Genomic DNA, 27,657 nt, shown 5'->3' with positions numbered 1-27,657 from the left:
TTTACTTGTAACAGTATTTGTGCTATTGCTACTACTTCTTACGTTTGTGTTTAGGTAGTTGAGACATTAATTGACTTTCTAGTTTCAGGGATCTGGAGCTGTTAAATGAGGAGATTCACTGTTCCATCACTTTTACCTCGAGGGGATTGTTTGGAGGAAGAAGAAGAAAAAGAAGAAAGTCATCTCAATGTAAGCTTCAGCACCATAGACATTAAAACAGTTCAGCACACACGTGTCTGTAATAGTGTGTCATATCCAAGAGGGGGCATTGTTCCTTTTCATTTAGACTATGGCTTGTGAGTCAGCCCTGTTACTGTATCGGTGCAAGATCAGCAAGACAATGAAAAAGGGCTTTTGGCATCTGCATGAGTCAGAATATTAGTGTACAACAAACCTCTCTCGTCTATATTTAAAAAACAGTGGAAACTTTGGTTAGAGAATGGAGGCAGGCATTGTCTCTATACATTGAAATTAGTTAAGAAGAATGAGCCGGACATGCTTTGACAGATGACAATAAGCCTGAGTGGCATTTAAATGAGCCGATAGCTGATAGCTATTGTCTGATTCATCCTCTGCAAAATGGAGCACATAATCTCTCCCAGCCTTCATAAGTGCTGATGCAGCAGTATACTGAAGCTGCTGCTAGTGATGCCAGCAGGGCACCAGGAAGAGGCTAAAGAGGGTCGTCTTGATGTCCAGGCACACTCCATGTCGGCCCTCTTTCCTCTTCCATCTTCCCTCCTGCCAATTGTCATATACCTCATCTGTATTCATAGTCCATCAACTCCACTTCTTTGATCCTCCATCTCCTCTCTTTAACATCACTGTCTTTTGCTTTTTTTTCTTCCCTCCCCGTCCTCTCTTCTTGCATCATTCATGCCCAACTTCCTCCCCATGCGTGGATTTGAGTGTGAGATTCTTGATGATCCAGGCTTCCATTTTTATCTCTAATTTGCCGCATGTTAGCTGTGCTTAATGGGTCAGAGTCGGAGCCTTGGGTCTTTTATTTTTTAAGCTTCCCTCTTAGCATTTTGTCTGTAAAAATACCCACGTCCCAGTTCTGGCCTCTTCCCATGTGTGTTTCTGGACACAAGAGGGATAAACTCAGAGCTAGATGGGAAGAAAAATCAAGCTAAAGCTGTCAAGATTTTTTGAATTTTGTTTTGACTGTAATTCTCAGGGTTCACCTGTCCATCGTCGTGACCACCAGTGAGGTCTCATTTCTTCTTTTGTCTGTAGGTTGGTCACTATTCTTGCAGAACAAATTGTTTTTATTAGGAAAGAACCCTTTTTCATGCCAGGCATTTTGATATCTCCCAGCAAGAAAAGTGCAGGTATAACTAATTAAGTTAATTAAAGCTATAGTGCGTAGGGGCGGCCTCTAGCTCACCCAGTAAGAGCGTTTTGGCCTATGTAGGCTGAGTCCTGCAGCGGCGTGGGTTCGAATCCGACCTGCTGCCCTTTGCTGAGTGTCATCCCCCATCTCTCTCCCCCTTTCCTGTCTATCCACTGTCACTATATAATAAAGGGAAAAAGCCCCCAAAAAATAATCTTCAAAAAAAAGCTATAGTGCGTAGTTTCTGTCGCCCCCGTGAGGAATTCTAAGTAATGACAACAAAACTGTCGGCGCGTCCACATGATACAAGCCTTACGTGATCGCACACAGCCCCCACGCCCCCTTCACACAGTTGCTAGTAACCAAGGAGGACACGGAGGATTAAAAAAACATGATAGACTCTTCAGAAGAGGTAATTATCTTCACTCTAGCTTCTGTGCGGGAAAGTCCCCGGACGACCCAATCTTCTGAACATAGCCATACTGAGAAATACAGAGAGAGTTGTGTGGAGCTGATGGTCTTAATTAGCTTTGTAGCAACTCATTTGGCAATGGCCGGAATGTAACGGAAGTTCATTAATATCAAAAAGTTACGCGCTAAAGCTTTAAAGCCGGATTACATGTAGGTGTTGCAGTTCTGGTTAATTACAACACCTGTGCTTTTCTGCAAACAAGTCCTGCCGTAAAAAAATTTCCCAAATGCCTAAAAGTGTAAAGGACGCAGTAATGATTTGGACATGTCTCAAATTGTTTATTTAAAGGATAAGACTGACATAATTTTAATAATTAATAATTTTTCTTCCTTTGAATTATTATCAACAAATAAATGGAAAGACCAACACTGAAATTATTCCATTAGAAATTAAGTAATTATCTGTATAGCCATATATATATATATATATATACATATAGCCTTTTGAAACTTGAAAAGCATAGGTCAGGCACTATCTATCTATCTATGTATCTATCATTCTGTCTATCTATCTGTCTGTATGTCTGTATGTCTGTCTGTCTGTCTGTCTGTCTATCACTAGAAAAATCTAAACCATACTCAAAACATGTCTGACTAGATTTTAAATCTAAATATACGATTATCTCACTAATTTAGAAATAGTATAGTTGGCAGCAGGATAAATGTGTTGTTAGTTGTGGGGTCTTCAGTGGAATTGATGATTAAAAACATTATGCTTTGGTTTGGCTCGATGACAAGAAAACCTTGACCCTGTTCCCGCTCCCACTTGTAAAGTGCACCTTTGGGCATGAGTCGGTGCAGAGTCCAGCCTCGGTCTCACGCAAGCACGCACACACACACACACACACACACACACACACACACACACACACACACGCGCACACATCTGTTATCTGGCTTTGCAGTCCTGCAGAGTGTGTTCACCCCTCAGGGAGCGACTCTGGCAGGATATTCCTGCACTAACTCAACATTCTCACACTCATTCATTCCCTTAAAATCTCTCCCCTTCCTCCTGCCTCCCCACCCCCTCTCCCTCTCTCTCTCTCTCTCTCTCTCTCTCTCTCTCCCCGTCACCTGCTCTCTATCCTCTGTCTGCATGCTCCCTCCCTCCTGACTGGCAGTTGAGGTTGTTGTTAATGTGGCGAAGCGTGCCCGGGCCAGTGGAGGGTGACTGATAGGGATAAAAAAATGTCCGGCTCGGGCTGCTTCATTCCTTTTAAGGTGGTCTTTTCCTAAATGTGTGAGAACGGCACAGAACAGGACGGCTTGGGAGCGCACCCCAGGAGGAAGCAACGTAGTGCACAGGGAACCGCTGGTTTGAGCCTGATAGCTGCCTACACAGGAAGCAAAATATTTCACAATAAGAGGGTTGCACACACGCGACCAGACAGGCACACACACATACTGCTCCTCCCTCAGAGGGCTAACACTTCAAAGAGACAGACAGAGCTCTCAGATGTGCAGGGGTCTTCTGAAGCTGCTGTGGCATGCACTTTGACCTCAGGCTGTGAGGAAGAGGAGGCATGAGGAAGAACTACAGCGCTATTCCGCTCATCTATCTGACAGAGGTAGCGTTTGCACTTGTTACGAATAACTATTTGACTTTGACTTTCTTCTTTGTTCAATGTGATGGATAGTATAGCTAGATAGATCCTAGATAGAATAGATATTGATAGAAGTGAATCACTTCTCTTGCTGGTTATATACAGTAGGGTCAAATGAAGTCAGTTACAGAGTCACATGTAATCAGAAGTGCATTATTGCCCTTATAACTCAACATTTCCGTGGCTCACATGAGAAGCTGTGAGATAGAAAACCTTTTTTGTTTACCACTGAAATGGTCTCTGCTACATACCAAGATTCTACATTTGTATAGCTTTCCAGGCTTCTATCCTTGGTATAGCTTGCTCTGATTAGATAATAGGTTTTAAAGGCAGGACTATAAAGAAGGACATTGATGTTATATGGTTTTGTTCATTACAGCCATGTAGATAAATTAGTTACTGTATTTTGTGTTTTGCAACCAGAGATGATCATGGAAGTTGTTTTTTAACAGTTGAAGGTTGAGTCAGGCAAGTTTCATCACGTTTGTGTCTATGTGTGAAGCATGTGATTGGCCTTTGCTGCTCGAGTAACATCTGAGGAATGTGTATAGCAAGCCATATATCATGCAAGCACCTCTTAAATTGCAGAGCTTGTTTTCATTTTCTCTCTCTTTCTCGCTTATCCCTGAAGTTTCTCCGTCATGGCTTTGAGTGCTCGAGCAGTCACGTTTGTTTTCCTCCTGTCTTTATCTGTCTATCACAATTCCAGCTGCTCTGTCAAAATGTCTGATTGTTGTTGTGGCTAAAAAGAGAGGCATCCCTGAGCCAATCCCTAGATGTTCGCTGTGCTTTGGGCTGCCCTGACGCTGTGTGTTTTTGTGTGCATGCATTTTGTGCCTCAGTCTGCCAGTTTATGCACAACAAAATGCCATAAAAAAATAATGTTATGTAACCGTTCCAGTATAATGGGGCTCTTCCTGTCAAGCCAACAGTTCACATACAAGGAAATAGTAGAAGGTAGAAGCAGCAGGACGTTGCTTTTTTATGGCTCCCCAGTTTGTTTCCACCCTCCTCAAGTTCTCAGCTCTGCAGAAGAGTCCTGCAACAAGTCACAGTGTTTTCACAGCTACTGCACCCCTAATATGTTGTCAAATCCTCTGTGTACAGTATAGCCTTAGAAATGCCCTCCAACTGTTTACTGTGGTAACTTCCATCCGTTTACCATGGTAACCATCACAGTGTCTCAGACAGTACTCAAAGACCTCGGTCGAAGCTCTGCTTTTATTGCCCTCCTGTTCTCTCTTGTTAAGCTGTTTGTGTTTATACCATAATAGAGGACATCACAGTGTAACGTGTCAACAACACATTTATCTCGCTAATATGGCTCATTGAGCAGCTGTTTCTGTTCTTCTGCTTTTATCCTTACAAGCTCTAAGGAAAGAAATTATGCAGTGGAAAGACATTTTGCAGGTTCTCGCCACTACAAGGGGTTCGTTTAAGATATATAAATAAAATGACATATAAAATGACATGGTAGCTATCCCTCATCACCTCTCTGAGTATTAGGCCATTGTGGCAATGTTGCAAAGCACTAAGGAGGGCTCTATTTGGCTCGAAATATCTCAACAACTACTGTATGGATTGTCATGAAATCTTGTACAGACATTCATGTTCCCCAGAGGATGAGTCCTACTGACTTTGACTTTTCCGCTAGTGCCATTATCAGGTCAAAATTTGTATTTGTCCAATACTTTTATAAAAATGTACTATAATAAGTATATCTAATGATATCATGTTTTTTGTCCATATTGGCTACCCTGAAACCAAAATTTTAAGTAGGATTTAATTTTAGGTTATGTTAAAGTGCTCATATTATGCTCATTTTCAGGTTCATAATTGTATTTATTTTATATTATATATTTATTAATATATATATATATATTATATCAAAATAGGTTTGCATGGTTTAATTTTCAAAAAACACCATATTTTTGTTGTACTGCACATTGCTGCAGCTCCTCTTTTCTCCCTGTGTGTTGAGCTCTCTGTTTTAGCTACAGAGTGAGACATCTCACTTCTGTTCCATCTTTGTTGGGAGTCGCACTAGGTAAGGACTACTAGCTAGTCAGAAGCAGAGTATGAGGGCGTGCCACGCTAGCAGCTAGGCGAGCATTATAACGTGTTACAAAGTGACGCACGTTCGTCACGGAAATAAAGGCTGGACTACAATAGAGCTGTTTGGAGCAGTTAGTGAACAGTGTTTTCTGTTGGAGATGGTATGTCCCTTTGAGGTGGACTTTGGGCTTTCACTTTGTAAACTTATTACATGCACAAAAAAGATATAACACAAAAAAGTAAAGGGAAGAAGCCAAAAAGCATGATATGAGCTGAGGGTGTAAGTGATATTTGTGGTGCAAATTGTACTTCCCCAGTGCTTTCAATAGACCTGCATTTCTCATGAATCTCCTTCCCCCTTTGCATCTGTAAAGTAAAGTCTAAAATCAGCACAACTCTATGGCAAAAACTGAACAACTGTTCATTATTTATGATTAACTAAAGCTATCATGTGTAGAATTCCCAACTTTTTCACCTCTGCATTGTGCTGCATGCAGCTTTCTCCGCCCACATAGAATTGTTGTGATTATTATTTATTTTGTGATGTAAGTATTAAAGAAAAAAAGCATATTTTCTTTCCATGTATGTGAATAACATTACACCAGATATGTTAAGATTTATTCATAGTTGACTTGGTCTGGTTAAATCAAAGTTAGACAGGAGCGTGTGTGTGTGTGTGTGTGTGTGTGTATGTGTATGTGTATGTGTGCGTGTGTGTGTGTGTGTATGTGTATGTGTATGTGTGCGTGTGTGTGTGTGTGTGTGTATGTGTGCGTGTGTGTGCGTACGCAGCCTTATTAACATATAACCTTGTCTGTGTCAGTAGCCTCCAGCTACCTGGAGGAAAAACATACTCTGTACTGTAAACAGAGGTTTGGTCTTTTCTCAGTCAAGTCAGCAGAAAAAAAATAAACACAAAATAAACACATTCTCTCTGTTCTTAATTTCATACTGTCTTGACTTTATGTTCACTCCAGTTGGCAGTTTATGAGCTCTGATACAACAGCAGCACTACAATAAATCCTTCTTAAAAGTTATTATGTTGGTTCAAAGACTTTCAGAGAGGAGTTGATTCAACTTTATAGTCATTTTGGAGGCTGTTGTTTGTTCTGCTCTCTACTTACATTTATTTATACTGAGAGATGCTGCTAATATTTTGCTTTCTTATTACATCTAAACTAGCATAAGTATACACACTCACTAATAATGACAAACGCAGCAAATGTTCCCTCTGGAGTTAGATGAGAAGATTGATAGCACTCTCATGTCTGTACGACAGTTGGGTCGAGTTCCAGTTTAGCCGCTCTGGTTTACGAGTTTAAACCAGTTAGATTTTTATGCAAACAGGGTGAACTGGCATTTGTTATTATTAGCCGGCATTTGTTGATCTAGCGAATTTGTTGTTCTGGCACAGCTTGTGTAAGCCTATCCAACCGGTAAGACTGACTGACTGACTGACTGACTGACGTGCATCACCGTTTACAAAGTCTCTGTTTGTGCTTGTCCAGAGTACAGTGCAACCCCGAAGTTTTAAAACCAAAACGGGAACAGCAGTGTTTCCAAATGTCTTTGTTTTAGGGGCTCGGAAACAGCGGGGTAGTGTGGACGCAAGGCATATATGTAGCAAAAAGATATTTGTTTTTAAACCAAAACGTAGTAGCGTACAGTAGATGTAGCCTCTGTACATGTATGTTGTACTGTAACCTTTTGTCTCTCTCTGACCTTTGCTTTAATGTCACATCCCCTTAACTTTCTCTCTTTATGCCTACATATCAAAGCAGCTGTCATTCACTCTAGAAAAATGAATTAATTATCCAAAGAGATCTCAAACCACTCAGAAGAAGATAAAGGGAAATTAAATGTCACAAGCTGGTGGGGCAGTGTGGGCAGTGACATGGACATGTTGCAGCGATGACACATGAAAGCATGGCTGGTGCCCCACGCCTCCTTCCCACGTATGCTTTGAAAGTTTGACCCCTTAGATATTTATTTCAAACGACCTCTGGTGCCCGTGTTCACTCAGAGAGGCCGCACTGTCCTTTATGAAAGCATGCACACCTTCTGGAAGACAGTTGGGCTCACATTACACTGTGGCTGCAGTGTGTGGGTCACTAGAATACATTAACGATGTAAACAAAAGAGAAGATAAAACATGCAACAGGCAACAATCCATGTTTAACAGGTATGCCCAGTGGTGGAAGAAGTACTTACTGAGGTAAAAGTACCAATACAACAGTGCAGAAATACTTTGTGACAACTAAAATCCCTTTAAAGGGGTGATAGAATGGTTATATAGGGTATTTCACACTGTTCCTTAAGGTCTCCTCATAGGGTATGTAACATTGGTTGGGCTGAAAATGGCCCGGGTGCTGTTCTATGGGCCCTAATGCAACCCTGTGAAATAGGCCTGATTGAAATTACAGGTTTTTTTCCTTATATGCAGTGTTGGGAAGGATACTTTCAAGACGTATTCCGTCACAGAATACAGAATACATGCCCAAAAATGTAATATGTAACGTATTCCGTTACGTTACTCAATCTGAGTAACATATTCTTAATACTTGGATTACTTCCACATTGAATTGCATTTTATAAGTGTAGGAATGCGGCCATCACATACAGCTTACTAAACAGGCCTATTCTGGTGTGTTCTTCTGTTCCAACTGGCTGAATGTGTACCTGAACAAGCAGATAGATTTTTGTATTTGTAGTCCCGAACTGCATACTACAAAAATCTAACCGCAGTCTAAGCTACCACAAGCTAATTTTAGCTAACGTTAGCTAGCATTTCAAACAGGGCTAGTCAGTCTTTCAACGGCTCTGGGGCTAGTAAATCAGCACGTAGGAGAATGTAGGGTCGCACGTCAACTATAAAATAGCAAGGTGAGCAGTAAAACTACAGCAGACGACTACCCTTGGCTAATTAAAAAAAAAAACTTACTTTAAGATGCTTCTTCAGGTTGGAGGTGGAGTAATTTGGACGCTGAAAGGAGGTTGGTTGCTGGCAAGCAGAGGTTGCACTGCACATTATATTTCGTTCTCCCTGTTCTTTCTTTAATGTGAAATGCTGTTTGAATTTCCAAGATAGAAATTCCTGCCCTGGCTCTGTTGTGCCGGTTCCAGCTCCATCTCTACCTCTATCAGTGATCACGCAAATAGCAAATTTTTTCGTTTTCATATTGGGGCTTCTGGGAAATGCATGGAGTTGCCTTAATTTATTCAGAGGGTGAATACACTTGTGAAACAGAGAAGTATCGTCATGTAATCTATTGATTTCAACAATGTAACTGTATTCTAAATACCAACTATTTAAATTGTAACTGTAACGGAATACAGTTACTCATAATTTGTATTCTGAATACGTAACGCCAGTACATGTATTCCGTTGCTCCCCAACACTGCTTATATAGCATGCTCATGAATATTTAGATGAGCTGCGCACTGATTGGTTGGTTGAAGCACACACACACACACACACACACACACACACACACACACACACACACACACACACACACAGCCTGTCCCCCTCCGTGCCGCTCCATGCACACCACGTCACACACACTGCACAGAAATACATTGTTTGTCTGCTATTTCATAAATGCACTTCTGACACTTTTTTATGCGAGAAAAACGTGACAGCGGCCAGTGCTGCCTGGGTTGCTGCCTTGCCGCCCGGCCTGTCCACCGCAAAGTCACAGTTTCTGGGTTACTGGACTACCAAATGCCACTGCCCTGACGGAGCTCCACGGCTGGCAGCCCGTTGCGCTCCATACCCAGCGCAAAGTCACCGTTTCTGGGGTCATAGGAATGAATGGCAAACATAGCCTCCTCCTAACGAGACCTCTAAAATTCACAAAAATGCATTAAATTGAAATCGGACAAAAGTGTTAGCTTTGTAAGACCTTAGGGTAGCTGTGATAAAAATGCTGTCACGAAATTCAAAGTGTAAATATACAAAATGTATGCCAAAAGTGTACCCGCAATCTTTTCCCATAGGATTGAATGGGAAACATAGCTAGCTAGCCTCTTCCTAACGAGACCTCTAAAATTCACAAAAATGCATTAAATTGAAATCAGACAAAAGTGTTAGCTTTGTAAGACCTTGGGGTAGCTGTGATATAAATGCCGTGACGAAATTCAAAGTGTAAATATACTAAATTTATGTTGAAACTAACAGCGAGTTCTGTGAAGGAGGACAGGCCGGGCGGCGATGCAGCAACCCAGGCAGGCAATGGCCGCTGTCACGTTAGACTGCGGAGCTCTTGAACTCAGACACAGTCGGACTAAATTTGCAAAATAGCCATCAATTTTCGTAAAACAGTCCATATCTGAGCTCTACATAGTTGATTTCTCGCATAAAAAAGTCTCAGAAGTGAATTTAGTATGAAATAGCAGAAGAACAATGTATAAAATTTCTGAGATCTGCGCGACCTAGATTCACAAGACAAACTGGTCCCAGATCATTGTCCTATGTCAATTTTGGGGTGTGACAAAGGTACAAGGAAGAGCCAAATAAGGTACAGCCACCGAGTTGACGTCAACTATTAGCTTTGTTGAGATTCGCCTGTTTTCAGCAGCAGTTTGAAATTGTGAGATTTGCATAGGAAAGAGGTGTCAATGGGACTTTGAGGTTCTATGTATGTCCTTTTTACCCACCAAACTCTCGTAATTCAACTATAACAAGGTAAACTCTGTTTTGCATTCTATCACCCCTTTAACTTGAGTAAAAGTACAAAAGTATTTACAGCAAAATGTACCTAAAGTACTGAAAGTAGAAGTACTCTTTATGCAGAATGACCCATTTCAGAATATTATACAGTATATTATATAATTATAATTTTTTATGGATTAATGTTTCCATCACTTTGCTGTTGCAGCTGGTTACGTTGGAGATCATTTAAATACTTTATATGCTGCTGGGTATCTATAATAATACACCAGAATGTTTTTGTTGATTTTGTATTCATTTTCTAAATCTGCAAAGTAACTAATATCAAAAAAAAAAATTTGGAGAAAAAAAGTACAATTTTCTGCTTTGACAGAGTGGAGTAAAAGTAAAAGTAGTAGTACCTCAAAATTGTACTTGAGTACTGGAGTAGTCCTTTATTAATGTATTTTTTGTTGGCCTAAAAGTAAACAAGTTAAAGTATATTGGGGCTAAAAACACTGCAATCAGCCTGTAAAATGCCCACCATGTGTTAAGTTTTCAATTGTACAATGTAAACTCCCCCCAAGTTTCCCCCAAATTCCCTCAAACAATACAGATGAATTTTTAGCTACAGCCCTGGATCATATCTACTGACAGTTGATGTATCTAATAAGTAGCTAATAAGCACTTTTTTTTAAACTTTTTTAAGCACTTTGGCAATGTGAGACTAAGGGAGGGGAAACCATGGGGGATTTATAACCTGGGCTCCTTTCACCTCTGGGCCACCAAAACCCTGTCTCTGTTCTGCCTATTCAGAAGACCATCTGTTTCATTCCCAAAAATATGCTTTATTGTACTCAATTACTGTATGCAATAAAACTGCGTCAGGGATTGTGAAATAGTGGCCGTGTCATTAACCTTGACAGTACTGCAAATATCTGCCGCAAAGCTGCTGAACTCCAGTCTTTTTACTGCCAGAGTCCCTTAAAAAAGCCAACCCCTTTTTAGTCCCAGCATCCCTATTCAAGTGCCCCATTGATTTAGTTCCCCTACTATGCTGGGACAAAAGAAACGGCTGGAAAGCAGGGAACCTTATCCCTCCCTGAAGAAATGCTATTATATAGGCTGAAAAGAGCTTGAGGAGCGTGAGGAGGAGGGAGCAACAGCGTTTGTTTGTTTGTTTGAAAGAGAGAGTTGCTTTTGAGGTAGCAAAGAGAGGAGAGGTAGTGAAAAAGTGAATACTATTGACTTTGAGACACATATTTCTCCATATACAAATAAAAACATACTTATGTTATGTACTTAAAGTCTTGCACCAAATGGCAGACAAAGTTAGCGACTGCCTGGTAAAGAAACTGGGGCATTTAGCAGCTAAAGAGACAGATATTTTACAGAGGAGCTGATGGGGACTCGAAACAGAGCTAAATGGAGAGCTTACATTCTTCATATGGCCAGGAACGTGACTCCAAATGAATGCTAAAGTTGTATCTACTGCATGTGTTTGCTGTCCTGGCTCCTAAATAGTGGAATCAGCTCCCCATTGACATCTGGACTAAAAACACATCTCTTCCGACTGCACCTTGGAAAAAAAGAAAAGACTAACTTCTTGCTGTCCGGAGTTTGTACCTTCAAGGTTGAAAGCAGGTTGAAGTCACTTTGGATAACAGCGTCAGCTAAATGACATGTAATGTAATGTGTAAATAAGCAACTGTTTGCTAACAAGTTCAACCTAAAGGGTGATAATAATCTGACTGTTGTGTTCACAGCTTGTTTCTGCTGCCTAGGGGCAAAAATATTGCAGGTGTAAGTTTTAGTAATGCAACCTGAATCAGTAACTCACTAGTTAAAAACTCACTAGCTGTAACTACTTGGGAAGGACTTAAAGTGCTCATATTTTGCTTTTTGGCTTTTCCCCTTATTGTGTTATATATCTTTTTTGTGTGCGTTATAGGTTTAGAAAGTGAAAAAGCCCAAATTCCACCCCAAAGGGACTTACCATCTCCAACAGAAAACACTGTTCACAAACTGCTCCAAACAGCTCTATTGTAGTCCAGCCTTTACTTCAGAGACAAACGTGCATCACTTTGTAACACACGTTATAATGCTCGCCCAGCTGCTAGCGTGGCACTCCCTCATACTCTGCTTCTGACTAGCTAGTAGTCCTTACCTAGCTACTGCGCATATGCACTCCCAACAAAGATGGAGCAGAAGTGAGATGTCTCACTCTGTAGCTAAAACAGAGAGCTCAACACACAGGGTGAAAAGAGGAGCTGCAGCAGTGTGCAGTATGACAAAAAGTTGGTGTTTTTTGAAAATTAAACCATGTAAACCTATTCTGGTACAACCTCAAAATACAATTATGAACCTGAAGATAAGCATAATATGAGCACTTTAAGTCTACATTCCAAACAGGCTTTGTATCATGATACATTTCAAACAGGCTTTGTATCATGGCTGACCCTGTCGCTGGAGTGTGTCAGACTGAGTCCTCTCTGTGGATTTCTTCTGCCTGGTGACATACTATGTGGATGCTCAGGCGGATTAGTCACTGTCCCCATTGCCAAATGGTAGCCACAGCATCAGCAATCCCTCATGCCCTTTACCCCTTTTCTGTTGCAACATGTTTATGTGCGAGAAAGGATCATTACTCGTCCACTACTGAGTCTAACGGGGCTTATCGGCATCAATGGCACATGGCGAAAAGAACATTTATGTAGTTAAAACTAGCTTTTGCTGACAAATCCATCTTTTTTTGGCAGAGATCCGGAGGGATTACATACATTTTAGCTTTTCAAGGTGACACAGATGATGCGCCCGGTTAGATTGAAGCAAGGAGTTGTAAAGTCAAAAAGGTGCAAGCAACTGGTGAGAAAGAAAGGAAGGGAAGACTGTGGGAGAAATAAAAGCCAAGAGGTGAGAAACAGGCAGGGAAGGAGACACATCGTGAAAGAAAAAATGGCATAATAAAAAAAGTGAGCAGGAAGTTGACAGCTTTAGTAAAATGAGAGTGTAATTTGAGGACATGTTACACACGTTTTTTTTGGACGGGGCTTCTGTCTGTGAGGGTTATGTAATCCAAAAATACATCATAACCTCACTGCTCCAATTACTGAGCCCAAAGGATGTGCATGTGTATGTGTAAGCGTCTCCCTGTTCAATTGATTCTGTCTTTTCCCTGCATGACACTAAGGATAAAAAAAAGAGTTTTACCTACAGATGCACACAGCAGTGGGTTGCAGCTTCATGCCTCTGCTCATCTGGATGTAGACAAATTTCCAACTGACAATAGCAGAATTATAAACACATTAGGGGTCTCTGCGACAGTGATATATTAGCAATAAATTAGGCGGGAGTCTAACTGTGAATTATTCAAGATCTTAATGTAATTTTCTCCACATAATGTCCACGCTTTTTCCCAGCGCTCCAAAGGTTATATGATATAATTTATTTCTCATACACGTACATCTCCCTGTCTGTGTAATGGATACAAATGTACGCAAGATTGATTAAACATGGTCTCCTCTTGGTGTAATCTCATCTCCATAACATCAGTTGATTTGACAGTCTGTGTCACATCCATAAAGTCTGTGTGTGTGTGTGTGTGTGTACCGAGTGTCTGTCTCCGACTGTCTGAGTAGCAGTGCTATCTTACAAGGCGCAAAAGAAATGAGAAAGCAATGAGATGTTTCTTCTCACAGAACGACTTCTGAACGCAGTCTGCTCTGGAGATTTTCCCTTCCTGTCTGACTCGGATACAGCAAGAACCGGGCCGAAATAGCACAGCCGTTTGTCAATTAGTTCTCAGCTTCTTGTCTCACTTCCTCTCTCCGTCAGTCAGTTTCTTTTCTCACATGTATTGGAAGAAGTCAGTTTTACTGTCAGTGACGTATGGGAACTGATATTAGCGTTGGTGTCAGCTTTACTGGCATTTATTCTCTATATGTGTAAATTAGGTGGACAAAATATTAGAAATATTTTCAACATAATGCAGTCAACAACAAAACAAGTATAGCCTCAAAATATATCATAGAACTGAGCCAACCATAGAAATAAAATGGAGCCAACATTCAAACAACTAATGTAGAAGTCTCAATTAAAAGAGAACATCTTAAGTAATGCAAGTTTATAGCCATAGACTGTATAATATTAATGGACAGAGCATGTGTGACGTCGTCTCCCATTGGTTTGTGGAGATCTGCTATGAAGTTTGCCGTTACGGGCGCAGCCATCCTGGTTGCGGATGTGACGATTTTAGACGAGAGGGAAGAGTGAGGGAGGAGCCACGTTACGTTACACACTTTCACTGGCAATCACATCATAGCCACGCCCTAAAACACCCCCTGCTTTATCGCCGATTTTAAACTCAACAAGACCACAATTTAAAAAAATGAACATCATTCTGTATTGAAGTAGAGTTAAAACTAGCGATTGACACCATAAACTCATTATAAAAATGTTTACTGAGGTAATAAATCAAGTGAGAAGTGGGTCACTTTCTCATAGACTTCTACAGAAACCGGCCTCCTTTTGCAACCGCATGTGTCGCCCTCTGCTGGAATTCAGATAGAATGCAGGTTTAAGGCACTTCCGCATTTGCAGCTTCGCCAAACCGGATGCTTTGTACATTAATATTAACAGTCTATGGTTATAGTGTTGCATTGCAGGTGTTTCTATTTTTTTTTGGGTACTGCAGTTGCACTGAAGTCTGTTATACTTGCAGAGAAGTAATAATGAAATTAGTTGTGTGACATGATTTTAAAGCTGCATTCTTTTCTTTGGTCTACTTGGCAGTCTACTTGCCCCCCCCCCCTCCCCCCCCCCCCGCAATTAAACATTAAAGGTCCCATTACATGGTGCTCTTTGGATGCTTTTATATAGACCTTAGTGGTCCCCTAATACTGTATCTGAAGTCTCTTTCCCGAAATTCAGCCTTGGTGCAGAATTACAGCCGCTAGAGCCAGTCCCACAATGAGCTTTCCTTAGTATGTGCCATTTCTGTGTCTGTAGCTATTGAGGAGGAGAGAGGGGGGGCAAGCTGGAGGGTGGGGGTGTGGCCTTGACCAACTGCCACTTTGCTCGTTTGAAAGCCATGATGTCTCTCTCTCATGGGTGGGGCAAATTCTCTGGGCGGGCAAAGCAGAGAAAGGGGAGGTAACCTTTCCCCTTATGAGCTCATAAGGAGCAAGATTCCAGATCAGCCCATCTGAGCTTTCATTTTCTCAAAGGCAGAGCAGGATACCCAGGGCTCGGTTTACACCTATCACCATTTCTAGCTACTGGGGGACCATAGGCAGGCTGGGGGAATGCATATTAATGTTAAAAAACCTCATAAAGTGAAATTTTCATGCCATGTGACCTTTGAAGAACCCCATAAGAGTCATCTGATGCCCCTTACACATTCGATAATCCCACCAGGACATCCTGAATCACACGGAAACACCCCTAACTTAAACATTGCAGAACCTCTACAGAATGTTCCAATTCCCCCCTTTGAAGATTCCCAAATCCCACAGCAACAGAATCCATCCATAATGTTCCAAACTCCCTCAAACATTACAGAGCCTCGCCAGAACGTCGTGATCCTCGTCCCTGTCCAAAACAATCCAGAGCCCCACCTAAACGCCGCTGACCAGTATTAGTGTTCTGGAAAGCCACTGGTGTTACGGAGGTCAGGCGTTACGGAGGTCAGGCTGATGTCATTGCTGAGATGGAGACAGGAAGTGTTGCAGGAAGTCCATAAAGAAAACAAAGATCGCTGGGGCGAACGGGAACAATAGCATCTTGTCATTAACAATGAATTGTGAATTTTATGTATACACACAAATGCTTCAAATCCTTGACACACACATGGGTTTTACATCATCTTGTAACCATGAATTTTAAGATTAATATACAATGCAGATAAAAAATGCCGTGCAGCATCTCTCTTTGTGCCAGATAATTGGATTTTAAACTCTACTGCACTCAACAAAAGTCAAATATGGTGACATTTAGATGAAGAATCGCAACTGCGTGCATGTCGGAGAATGTGTGTGTGTGTGTGTGTGTGTGTGTGTGTGTGTGTGTGTGTGTGTGCGCGCGTTGTTTTTATTTCCTTGCAACGAGTCTAAGCAGGTAGAGAGAAAATAGTCTTAAAATGCTTTTTTGTTGTGGTTTTACAGCCTTACAAGTGCCATGCTGTGCTGAAATACCCATTAGAGATCAGCTCTTAATGGCATTATATAAGGCTAAAGTTGTTTTTTGTGAGCCCACGATCAATGCCCCCTCTGAATCAAATCAATGCTAAAGTACAAAGACAGCACCAATCTGGACCTAATTAAATGTCACATTTAACTCCGCCTGCTACCTCTAGTTCACACACGCATAAGCATGGATATAATAAATCGATTCCCCGGTGGGGAATGGACTGGAAGTGTATTAGGTTATTAGGATTGATCATAGCAGAATGATTTGTTGTGGCTCTATACAAGAGCTATCTAATGACTTTCTAAATATGCACACATGAATTTACGGAAATTATAATCTCTTGCCATGCAAGCAGCCCCAGTGCCAGGTGCTGTTCTCTGCCCTGCAGGCTGAATTACCCGGCCTCAAAGTGTCCAACTTGTCAGCAGACGCACTTGTCACAATGATTAAAAAATGGCTGACTCACTCACAGTCCTCATAAAGTGGGTTTCAGGTCGACGTGTGCATGAGAGAGGAGAAAGTGATTAAGACAGGGACAAACTCTATATGTATGTCAGTGTTTTCTGAGATGGCAGGTGCAAGAGTCGACTAATATTATGTAAATGAATACTTAATGTGAGCCCGGACAGTAGACTATTAGCAGGCCCATATCCAATGACAGGGCCACTAACCACTCTAATTGGTTTCTTTATCAGTAGGGCCAGATTAGACCTGCTGTGCCTTTTAAATAATTCATGACTCATTCCCCAGACCTTTGTGGGGTAATTCATCTATCCTTTCACTTGGCCAGTGTCATATTTATCTATTTGAGCTAATTATCAAGGTGACTATGTGTTTAAATCAGCTGTAAACGTGAGCTTTTAAAAAGGTCTGCCTCTAAATGATGGGGAACGTAGTAAAGAGAAGAGCTGATGATTACTGGGGGTGAATATAAAGCTTCAGAAACACTATCAGGCTAAAATAACCAGGAAATTATCATTGTTGACAAAGAACCACCTGATGCATGAAGGCTCACATAACGTCTTATTTCATTCTAGTGGTGGAATGCAACAAAATACATTTACTATTGAAGTCCTTGTATTTTACTTGAATTTTTCTATTTTTTTCTATTTTGTACTTTGTATTTTGTACTACTGCTTCAGTAGGCTACATTTCAAAGGAAGGCAAATACTGTACTTTTCCCTCCACTACATTTATCTGACAATTATAGTTACTATATCAGATTAACATTTGACCAGCCATATTATGCATATTCTGTAGATTAAATTAAACAGTCTATGAAGTTGTTTTAATTAATTAATTAATTAATCTCAATTGGGCTTACACGTTTCAATAATAATAATAATACAATAATATAAATTATATAATAATGTAACACTCTGAAAGGGCCCGTTCAGCACAATGAGTACTTTTGTATGCTTTGACTTACGTAGTACAAATACTTGGTTTATATTTGAGTAAAACAACTAGGCTACTTTAATTTGGAGCAATCTATTTCGTAGTTATGAATTAATTAATGTGGTGGTGTATTCGATATCCCCCGCAGCCCCTCCCTCTGTGTAATGCGATGGGCGGGGCGTAATCACACATTGTGTTTCCCTGGCTCGCTGGGTTTAGAAGGATTACCGCGGTGGGCTGGCTGGGGAACGAATCATACCGTCGCCGTCCTCGCTCGGTTTTCCAGCAGCGGTGGCAGCGAGTGGGAGCCGTAATGGCATGTGTTGCACCGACGACGTTAACAGTCAACCCAACACTTGAGGACAAGAAAACGGGAGATCCAGTTTGAGTCCCGAGATTATGTCCGGACTGGAGCTTGTTGTGCTGCTTTGGAGAAAAGTTTATCAGGAGTAACGTTAGGAATACTGTTTCACCAGCGGTGGTAATATGGTAAATATGCGTTTTCTACTATTACGAAGTTGGCTAACCTGTGCTAACTAGCCTCAATAACATTGCTCAAGGTGCTCATTTATTCTTAAAAACAAGCGACTTATCCCATCCCATACATTAAGTTTACGTTGTGTCATGTCTAGCCACGTCGATAAAATGCAAATATGATGTTAATTAGGTTGAAACTGTCTAGTTTAATACACGTTCAAAGAGTTGACAAGTTATTCTTATGAATGTAACGTTACGTCTTTAAAACTAGCCAGCTGTCATGAGAGAAGAAGTGGAGTTGGAAATCCTGCTCTTTTCCAAGCAAATTTTTTCAGCTGACACACCGCTCTCTGTCGACTAGTCCCGACACGTTTGGTTTTCTTCTGCGAGGACACAGACATGTCGTTTACAAAATCTTAAATCATTCTTTGCTAGTCTGAAAATGTGCATATAGGCTACAGCACAACATATTTAGACACTCCGTATGGATCTGTAGGAGCTTTTCTGCATTTCTGCACAGGTTAGATACACCATTCACTGCGTTTTCGCTTAGCCTACATTTTCCATTCTTAATATCGGTCTCATACTATCTACTTATTCACACAATCGTGTGCTACGAAAAATGCACTGCGGCATGCGCTATGGAGAAGTGTCAGGAAGCTCTTAATTGATCATGTTATACTACTGTATGCTTGATTATGCACTCATACATGTATGTGAGGGATCATTCAATTGATGGATTTTATAATGGAGTTTGTTGCTGATGAACCAAGCTTCCTCAAGATCATCTGCAGGCCAGACAGTGAACTTGTCATAATGTTTTAAGTCATCTTGACGCTGTTCCAAGGCGACCTCTTATGATGTAAACATTTTTCTTTGTCATCTAGACATCATGTAAACTGTTTGCAAAGCAATATATGCACCCACAGGCAAAGCCAAGTGGGGGAGCGGGTTTATCCAGTCTGTCTGCAGGTGTAGATTCAAATCATTTTCCTGTTATTATGTAGCGGACTCAGGACACACCACAAAATCACCACGACACCACAGCTCTCTTTGGATCTTTGTTTTACTGAGTGAGTCTGTAATGACACAACATGTGACAGGGACTGCATCAATTCCACACACCCTCTTCTCAGACTACTGTCTCTCAGTTTCCAAAACAGACTGAGCATAACAAAACATTTGCACAGTCTAAAGATAACAAAACATTTACACAGTTTAGTAAAACGAAATGATCGTATAGTGGTTATTTTCTTTGACAATCATACCTGTAATGACACAACATGTGACAGGGACTGCATCAATTCCACACACCCTCTTCTCAGACTACTGTGAGGGATACATAAAATAATAAAGTAAAACAAATGCAAAATAAAGTAAACATGCCCTGCCTCATGTGTAATAGATCACAGGTAAACACAGAACCTCATATGTGCACACACACTAGAACAGTACAAATACACATCACATTCATTCTATACAAATCCCACAGGGAAACTACATTTCCCATAATGTCGAGCGTCGTGAGGCGCGACTGAGCATGCAGCGGCAAAGCAGCGGCACTTCAAAAGGGTCACAGTGCAATACAAACTTCCGCAATAACTTTGAAACACATTACAATACAGACTCCAGCCCTACACACCACATCTGTCCTTCATCACTCCTCCAGAACATAGTCATGGCATAGTGCATCAACATTGGAATTACATTTATAAGTGGAATACTCTGTCAACGTACCTGTCTCTCTCAGTTTCCAAAACAGACTGAGAGAGAGACGCTCATGCGCATGTACCACAATACACAGGTGATTCGCTGATCACAATTATCAACATATCTAAACGAAAATAAATGTACATGAAACATTACTGCTTTCTTTTGGGCTGAAAACAATTCAACAACAGTGACAAGGCTAATCTAACACAATCACTGCATTTTAAATGACATAAGAAGGTAGTAAAATCCACACTCCCCTCCCCCCCTGTCATTGTCGACAAATGGAATATCCTGTTTCCCCTTTTGAGACAGTACCACTTAAGAAAATAAAGTTAGCTGGAATATACACAAAACACACTATTACAATTATATCCACTAAAATTGAGTGGATATGGAAAAAAAGGTTGCTGTTTTCTCAAGGTGTGTCCACGTTCCTGTTGTATCACAGAGCTCCTTCTTTAAAGGAGAACACAGCATGTGCCTTCCTGTTATGTTTTGCATGGATGCAACTAGGCTGGGCGATATGGAGAAAATGAAATATCACGATATTCTTGACCAAATACCTTGATGTTGATATTGCGACGATATTGTAGGATTGACAATTGGTGCTTTAACAAAATATTATTTACACAATGAGATTTTTCATAAATAATCATCAGAATGATGACAAAGTGTGTAAAGGCAAATAATAGAACAGCTAGAACAGCCTGCTAAGATCACTTTACTGTAATGCAGCCTTCCAGGAAAAGACCACACTTTTTTTTTTACGATATCCAAAATCTAAGACGATACCTAGTCTCATATCACCATATCGATATAATCTCGATATATTGCCCAGCCCTAGATGCGACACATGCTATGGTGACATGCTTGTGTCACTAGTTTTTTCTTACCGCGGTTGAAAAGCAAGAAATTCCCGCGGTAGAGCGGTCTACCACAACCTCCTTACGAGAGTAGCATAAGTTAGAGCGAGAATGGCAGGGTGCCATGAGTGACGTCACTGCCTGTGTGGTCGCGCAAGGAGAGCGAGCGGTAATGGAGAGTAGCGTATGAGTGCCGCTGTGAGGAAAAGCGAGAGGAAAAAGAGATAGCAAAGTTGATGTAAAGTGAGTTAAAAGTGAACAATAAAACAACAAGCTAGAGCTTCTCAAGACACAGGAGCTTTATCTATTGTCAATACTGCCGGTAAAGTGAATGGCGTTACCCCCGAAAAACATCGGCTTAAAGCGTAACTCTCGCCAAAATGCAACCTAGGGTCTTTTTGTGAATGTACCCGAGCCATACTTTCGTTTAAAAGCATAAAGGTCAATATTGTTTTTCACTAACGACAAAACAAGAAATTATCTGTGCATTTCTATGGAACTAAGCTTTTGGAGCTTTCCATCTTTACTCTCCTCCCTTTACTATTTTTGACTGGCTCGATAGACGGCGACCGGAACAACAACAGCTACAGTGAGTTGCTCAAAACCTCTCTTTTTAGTAAACTCTGTGTACACAAACAATGTTCTCAATGCTGGAGTTCATGTGTAGAGACCCTGGTCATACTTGGAGCAAAGTCTCATGTTGTGTCGAGCCTGCTTAGTGTTTTAAAAATAGTGATTTTGAGGCTAGCATAAAAGTGTCCCTAGCACTCCCATTCAAAAGGCCATTTGACCGAAAAACGATAATACGGTAAATCTTAAAAGTGACGCTTCCGTCCTAAATATGCTTTTAAACAAAAGTTTGACTCGGGTACATTCACAAAAAGACCCTAGGTTGCATTTTGGCGAGAGTTACGCTTTAAACCTTACAACATTTGTTGCAGCCTGAGTGCAGCCCGTCTAGCAGCTGAGCAGACAGAGAGCAGAGAGGGCGACTTGACAGTCCGCTAACTTGTTGCTCTCCAATATAAGCCGCTCTGTTTTAGGCTACGAAACAAGCATGCAGGTATTGGTATTGCGGTAACCATCCCAGCCCTAGTCGCCACTGATTTCCTGATTCGATTCGATTCCAATTCACAAGGTCCCGATTTGATGTTCGATTCAATGTCGATTCGATTAGGGATATTTCAGTTACTATACCAATTTTGCATGATATAAAAGATCCTCAGAACTTATGCTGTACATTGTACAAGGAACCCTCTAACCTGGTGCATTATTAAAAATATTAATGTTCATGTTAAGAATTGACCCCAAAGCAGTTACATAGAGACAGTACAAATGATCCAAGTGCTTTCTTCAGTGCAGAGACAGTATACCTAAAGCCATACATCTGTGACAATGGCCACGGCAGTTTTTCCCTTACAATAATTTTGCCTGACTTTGGAGCGTTATTTAGCATGACATGGATTCCTTAGATCGTCTAGTTTAATTTGATACCGACGTCTTCAGTCCAGCTTTAAAATGGAGCCTGTTAAAAGATCCATCTCTGGATTCTATGAATCGATATTGGATCATTCAAATGAAGATCGATTTGAATTAGAAAATTGATTTTTTTTTTTAACCCAGCCCTATGTGTCACAATGTTATTCCTCCCATAGGTTGAATAACATGATGTGTTATAACAGAAAAACTGATTCTTCTTTGACCCAGTTGGAGGGTGGGGCTTTTTTGTGTAGTTCTGTACAAAACATACTTATAGGCTAAGCGTTATGTGACAGCTTTCAAAAGAGGAGGAGGTCTAAATGGAGATGAGGTGCACTTACGTTTGTGTTGCCATGCAATTCACAAGTCTCGAGTGAACCTCAATTTAAAGGTCCCATTTGCTTTAAAATCCCCATTTTCTCATTCAGTTTGACTTCATTTGAATGTAATTGTTAAAGAGCCACTCAGATTGCCACAATCCTTTTAGAGAGAGATGGGATTTTTTGCCTGCTGACACTTGCAATTAGTCAACCATGTCTCTGTGGTACATAGTCCTGCTGTCTGTTAGCCATCAGTACACCCAGGTACACAAGATAACACACAGAGGCATTTTTCAACACATGACACCTTTTAAGGACTGGAGGCAGATCATCCTGTCTTCAGTTGTTAACCTTTATTTGACAACCCTCAGATGATTCTTATGAAAGTGTCGACTGAGCATCTTTCCAGCGACCGGGGAGCTGCCCGGTGCAAACATAGCTTCCTGCTGAGCAGCTATGTTGGTGCGGGATGAAGAGCCTTGCCAAAGGGAACCTGAGTGGTAGTTGTTGTGGAAGGATTTAGCATTAGTCAATGCCCTTAAGCACATTTTCCAGACAGTGGCTGTAAAGTCTAGTGTGTGTAAGGGAGGAGGATTTGGAGGGACTAGAGAGAGTAGTATCTGTTGACTAAAGTTTGGTTTCCACTGTAACTACCTCCCTCTTTCTCTTCACTGGTTTCATTTCATTATATCTTGGTAACCAGAGTTCTCAGCTGTTTTTTAAATTGGGACAGAACATTTGATCTTGTTGATTGGCTGCAACTAAAGATTATTTTCATCATCAATTAATCTGCAGGCTATTTTCTTTTTTAAGATTATTTTTTGGGGGCATTTTTGGCCTTTATTTTGACAGGAAAGCTGAAGACATGAAAGGGGAGAGAGAGGGGGGGAATGACACGCAGCAAAGGGCCGCAGGTCGGAGTCAAACCCGGACCTGCTGCATCGAGGAGTAAACCTCTGTGTATGGGCGTCTGCTCTACCAACTGAGCTATCCGGGCGCCCAGGCTATTTTCCTAATTCATTGTTTTGTCTATAAAATGTTGAACAGTTGTGAGAATGCTTGTATTAGTTCTGACAGCCCATGTTGATGTAATGATGTGCACCGTAATATCATGACTTTGCGTAAACATACACGCCCACTTTCTTAAGCCAAGTGGTGTGTTATCGCGAGGCTACGGTTGGGTTTAGGAAAAGAAGAACGGAGTTGGGTTTAGGAAAACAACAAACGTGGAAAGGAAACGTCACACGCGGGACACAAGCCCCACTCTCCTGGGTGAAAGTCCTGTGTATTACCCAACCTCCACCCCATCCAACCTCCCTACGCGGATTTTTTGCCCTTTCATACTACTCGCTACGGCGTCAATTCACACGCAATCGCAATGAATCGGGGTGTCATACATACGCCACTTCATGAGATCAGTCTGTGATGTGATGGCTGCCTGTGTCCACGATAACGCACGCAACATCATGGCTGCTAACTCTCCCCGGTGGCCGAACTGGGACTCATTTGGCTGCTTGTCTGTTAACGGTTAATGATCAGTTTAAGGGTCGGCTATTGGTCTTAAAAAAAAAATCGTAATTATCATTTCTAGTTGGAGGCCGGCGTATACAGCAAGGAGAAAAAAATTGTGTCTCGGTGTCTCTTCAGTTCAGAGGGTTGTGCTCTTCTGGAGGACCACTATGTGTGTTAACTAGGGCTGAACGATTAATTGCATTTGCGATAATATCGCGATATGTTAAAACGCGATTTCCTAATCGCAAAGGCTGCGATTAGGTCACATGACTCGCGAGAGCAAATCAGTCTGCACTCCGCAGAGAAAGCCTCAACTTAGCATGCTAACGCTACGCTGTACCTTGAGCTGATTTCTGTCATTCAAACAACTCTGAGTTGTAGTTTAAAACTTTTACAGCCATTTTAATAAAATGAAGGGTTTTATTCTGGTTCGAGTCCATACGTGCAGTTAATGGATACAGACACACAGACCTGAAGGCTCGGTTGGCAACTAGCTCTGATTAGCGGTTAGCTCCGGTTAGCGGTTAGCTCCGTTATAAAGATATGGAGTGGAGCTGAGGAGAGAGAGAGAGGCAAAGGAGCTGCCACTGAGAGGGGTAACAACCAGACTCTGATAAATGACGTTCGGGGAGCTTTCACAGCAGCGTGGCCGCGGTGTTTCAACGGTTTTATTAGTACAGTTAATCCCACGGCAAGAACACCAGCAACTAGCTAACGCAACGATAGCCTCTCTGAACAAGTGCACACGGCAGCACGCAACTTCACGAGGGGGAGGGGCTGGAGGCAGCTCCTCTCTGTGCACTGTAAAAAAAAAAATACACTGTTGTGTGTGTGTATATATACTATATTTTTACTTTTTTAACTGTCTAGTGTGTAATTGTGTGTTGTTCATACTATAAAATGATTTATTGTTTCTTATACTATATATAATACAGAAGACAAAGCTTAAAAAAATAATCGAATCGCAATCGCAATATTTGGGAAAAAAATCGCAATTAGATTATTTTCAAAAATCGTTCAGCCCTAGTGTTAACTGTCAAACTGATACAGGAGTCATGCTGAGCTCACCTCTTCTATGATGTAAAGGGAAGACGACTGATATCTGTGAGGAACTTGATTTGTTTATTCAGGTAGAATGACTGTAGTGGTCTTGATTTATTGAAATATCAATATGGATGGTGCTTAAAGGTCTAGTGTGTGTTTACATTAGCCTAAACAGTGTGTGTGGGGGTGGCGGTGTATAATTAATGCATCAAGTAGCCTTTTCTCTTGCTATCATTATATCGGTTTCAAAGAGGAAGATTTAGTCCTCTGCAAGCTGGAATTTTGTGTGCCTGTGTTTTTGATCTAGAGGAAAGAGGATGGGGGGGGGGGGGGGCGGCGGTTCCTTCTCTGAGCTTCTGACAGTATTCCCTCTGGGCAGCAGTGTGTTTTTCTAAGATTCTTGTTCTTCTGCCCAAGGTCTAATTCCATTTTCTTGGCAAAGACATAACAGGATTTTTTGTTAGTTTCTTAAAGAGCATTTGTCTGCCATCAGTCAAGTCAGGTTTGTTTGGATGAGAAATGCGTCATGCAAAGACTTGTGTAAGATCATCCAGGGTAGACGGTCTTCACCAAGCCTCGGTGTTGGAGCATTAGACGTCTGGGAAAAAGCAAATAATTTCCCCACTTTATGGCACACGTGAATGGATCGTTTTGTGTCTAGGATAGTGTGTAATATATTGACATGATTCTTTCATTTAAATGCCCTTTGTAGTTTCAGGTACAGTCTTGTCTTGCAGTTATTCCTTCCAGTGCTGTATTTTTTGCTGAATTCATTAACAATAACTGTCTTCCAATTAGGGCTGCAGCGATTAGTTAATGGACAGAAAAAGGAATCTGCAACTCTTGTGATGATCAATTTGAGGCTGCAATTAATAATTAGATGCATAAATTGATGAATCTGACACAAATCCTTAATTGTTTGGCGTATAAAATGTCAGAAAATGGTAAAATAAAATGTCAGAAAATGGTAAAACAAAATGTCCATTAAAGGTTCCCCCAGGTCAAGGTGACATCTTGATTGGATTTGTCCAACCAACAGTCCAAAACCCCCCAAAAATGTACATTCCTGTAAGGCAAAGAAAAGCAGGAAACTGCATTTTTTGCTTACACAATTAATTCATTAACAGAATTGTTGATTACGGTTTTTCTTTTGATCGACTAATCAAGTAAACACTGCAGCTCTAAATCAATTGGGTCATTTATCAGCAAAAATGGCAAATATTCTTTGGTTCGAGCTTCTCAAATGGGAGGATTTGCTGCTTTTCTCTGTTATTTATCATTGTAAACTGAATATCTACGTATAACGAAGTCATTCTGGGTTCTGGCAAATTGTGGTTGGCTATTTCTTTTAAGTATTTTCTGACAATTAGGATATAGGATGAATAGAACAAATAATCGACGGATCAGTCTGTTGGGAAAATAACAGTTAGTTGCACCTCCACAACTACCAGCTGACATAATAAACACATAACAAAGGGAGGGACAGGCTCTGCTCTTCGCCTTTTTATATTTAGACTCTTGAATTCCTCATGGTGCTACCAGCCGTGTGTGTGTGTGTGTGTGTGTGGTGGGCTGTTACCAATGATTTAATAAAAAGAAAAATGTAAGAGGAACATTTGTGTTCACCTAATATGTGAACAAAACTTCCATTTTATGGATTTCACCCTCACTGACTATGACTGGTTTCTGCCCTGGGGTTAATCGTAATTCCCCATAGCAATGACAAATATAATATAAATATAATATAAATAAATAAAATAATATAATATAATAAATATAATTTCTTTGACCTGCTTACGATTTGACTGGGGTTAAAACGTTGGCCATTTAAATAAAATTGTCATTGTTTAGCCTATTGATTATTACTACTTTGCTTACAGCTGAATCCATTAATTGAGCAAACTTTTTTTTTTTTTGAAGATTCTTTTTTGGGCATTTTAGGCCTTTATGTATATAGGACACTTGAAGACATGAAAGGGGAGAGAGAGGGGGGAATGACATGCAGCAAAGGGCCGCAGGGTGGAGTTGAACCTGCGGCCGCTGCGTCGAGGAGTAAACCTCTATATATGGGCACCTGCTCTACCAGGTGAGCTACCCAGGCACCCAATTGAGCAATCTTTAAGCACAAATGCAAAACATTCGCTGCTTTCAGCTTCTTAAATTTTCTGCTGTTATTTGTCTTATGTGAACTGAATATTTTTGATAAGCAAGCAACGTCAAGACATCAACTTGGGATTTAGGCAGGCCTACCTTCCTTTTTGTTACCTCTCTTTAGCTCTCTGTTCAGGCTCATTTTAAGACCTAAGATTTGAGATGTAAAATAAATCATTCTCTAAATGATAACGCTTTAGATATATGCATACAAAAAAAGAGCGTGTAAATAGAATAGAAAATGTTCCCGGCCTCGGGTGTTAATGGTTGTTGCCCTAAACAATGCAACATTTAATCATACTCAACAGGTCAGAACTTGTTTTTTGCTCCGCTTCTGTATTATATAGGGAACATGTTTTGCAGCAGGCCTAGTTTTATGGGCAGTACACACACACAC

At 40.9% G+C, this 27,657-nt stretch overlaps 1 protein-coding gene across 3 annotated transcripts in view; it reads left to right on the top strand.

The window, feature by feature from the left end:
- The window catches only part of tmcc3 (transmembrane and coiled-coil domain family 3), a 52,086-nt gene that overhangs the window by 1,470 nt on the left and 22,959 nt on the right, over positions 1-27,657 (top strand). The window contains exon 2 of one of the 3 annotated variants that reach the window (XM_031313384.2): positions 83-189. In XM_031313384.2, the coding sequence (XP_031169244.1) occupies positions 106-189 (84 nt within the window). In that variant the 5' untranslated portion in view covers positions 83-105. Of the gene's footprint in view, positions 1-82; positions 190-3,003; positions 3,376-17,910; positions 18,191-27,657 lie in introns of those variants that run through there. The other 2 variants (XM_031313386.2, XM_031313387.2) reach the window with 2 other exon arrangements.

Source organism: Sander lucioperca, chromosome 20 (genome assembly GCF_008315115.2).
Source record: "Sander lucioperca isolate FBNREF2018 chromosome 20, SLUC_FBN_1.2, whole genome shotgun sequence".
NCBI lineage: Eukaryota > Metazoa > Chordata > Actinopteri > Perciformes > Percidae > Sander > Sander lucioperca.
Note: the sequence above shows the minus strand (reverse complement) of the source record. Positions and strands in the feature narration are given on the sequence as shown.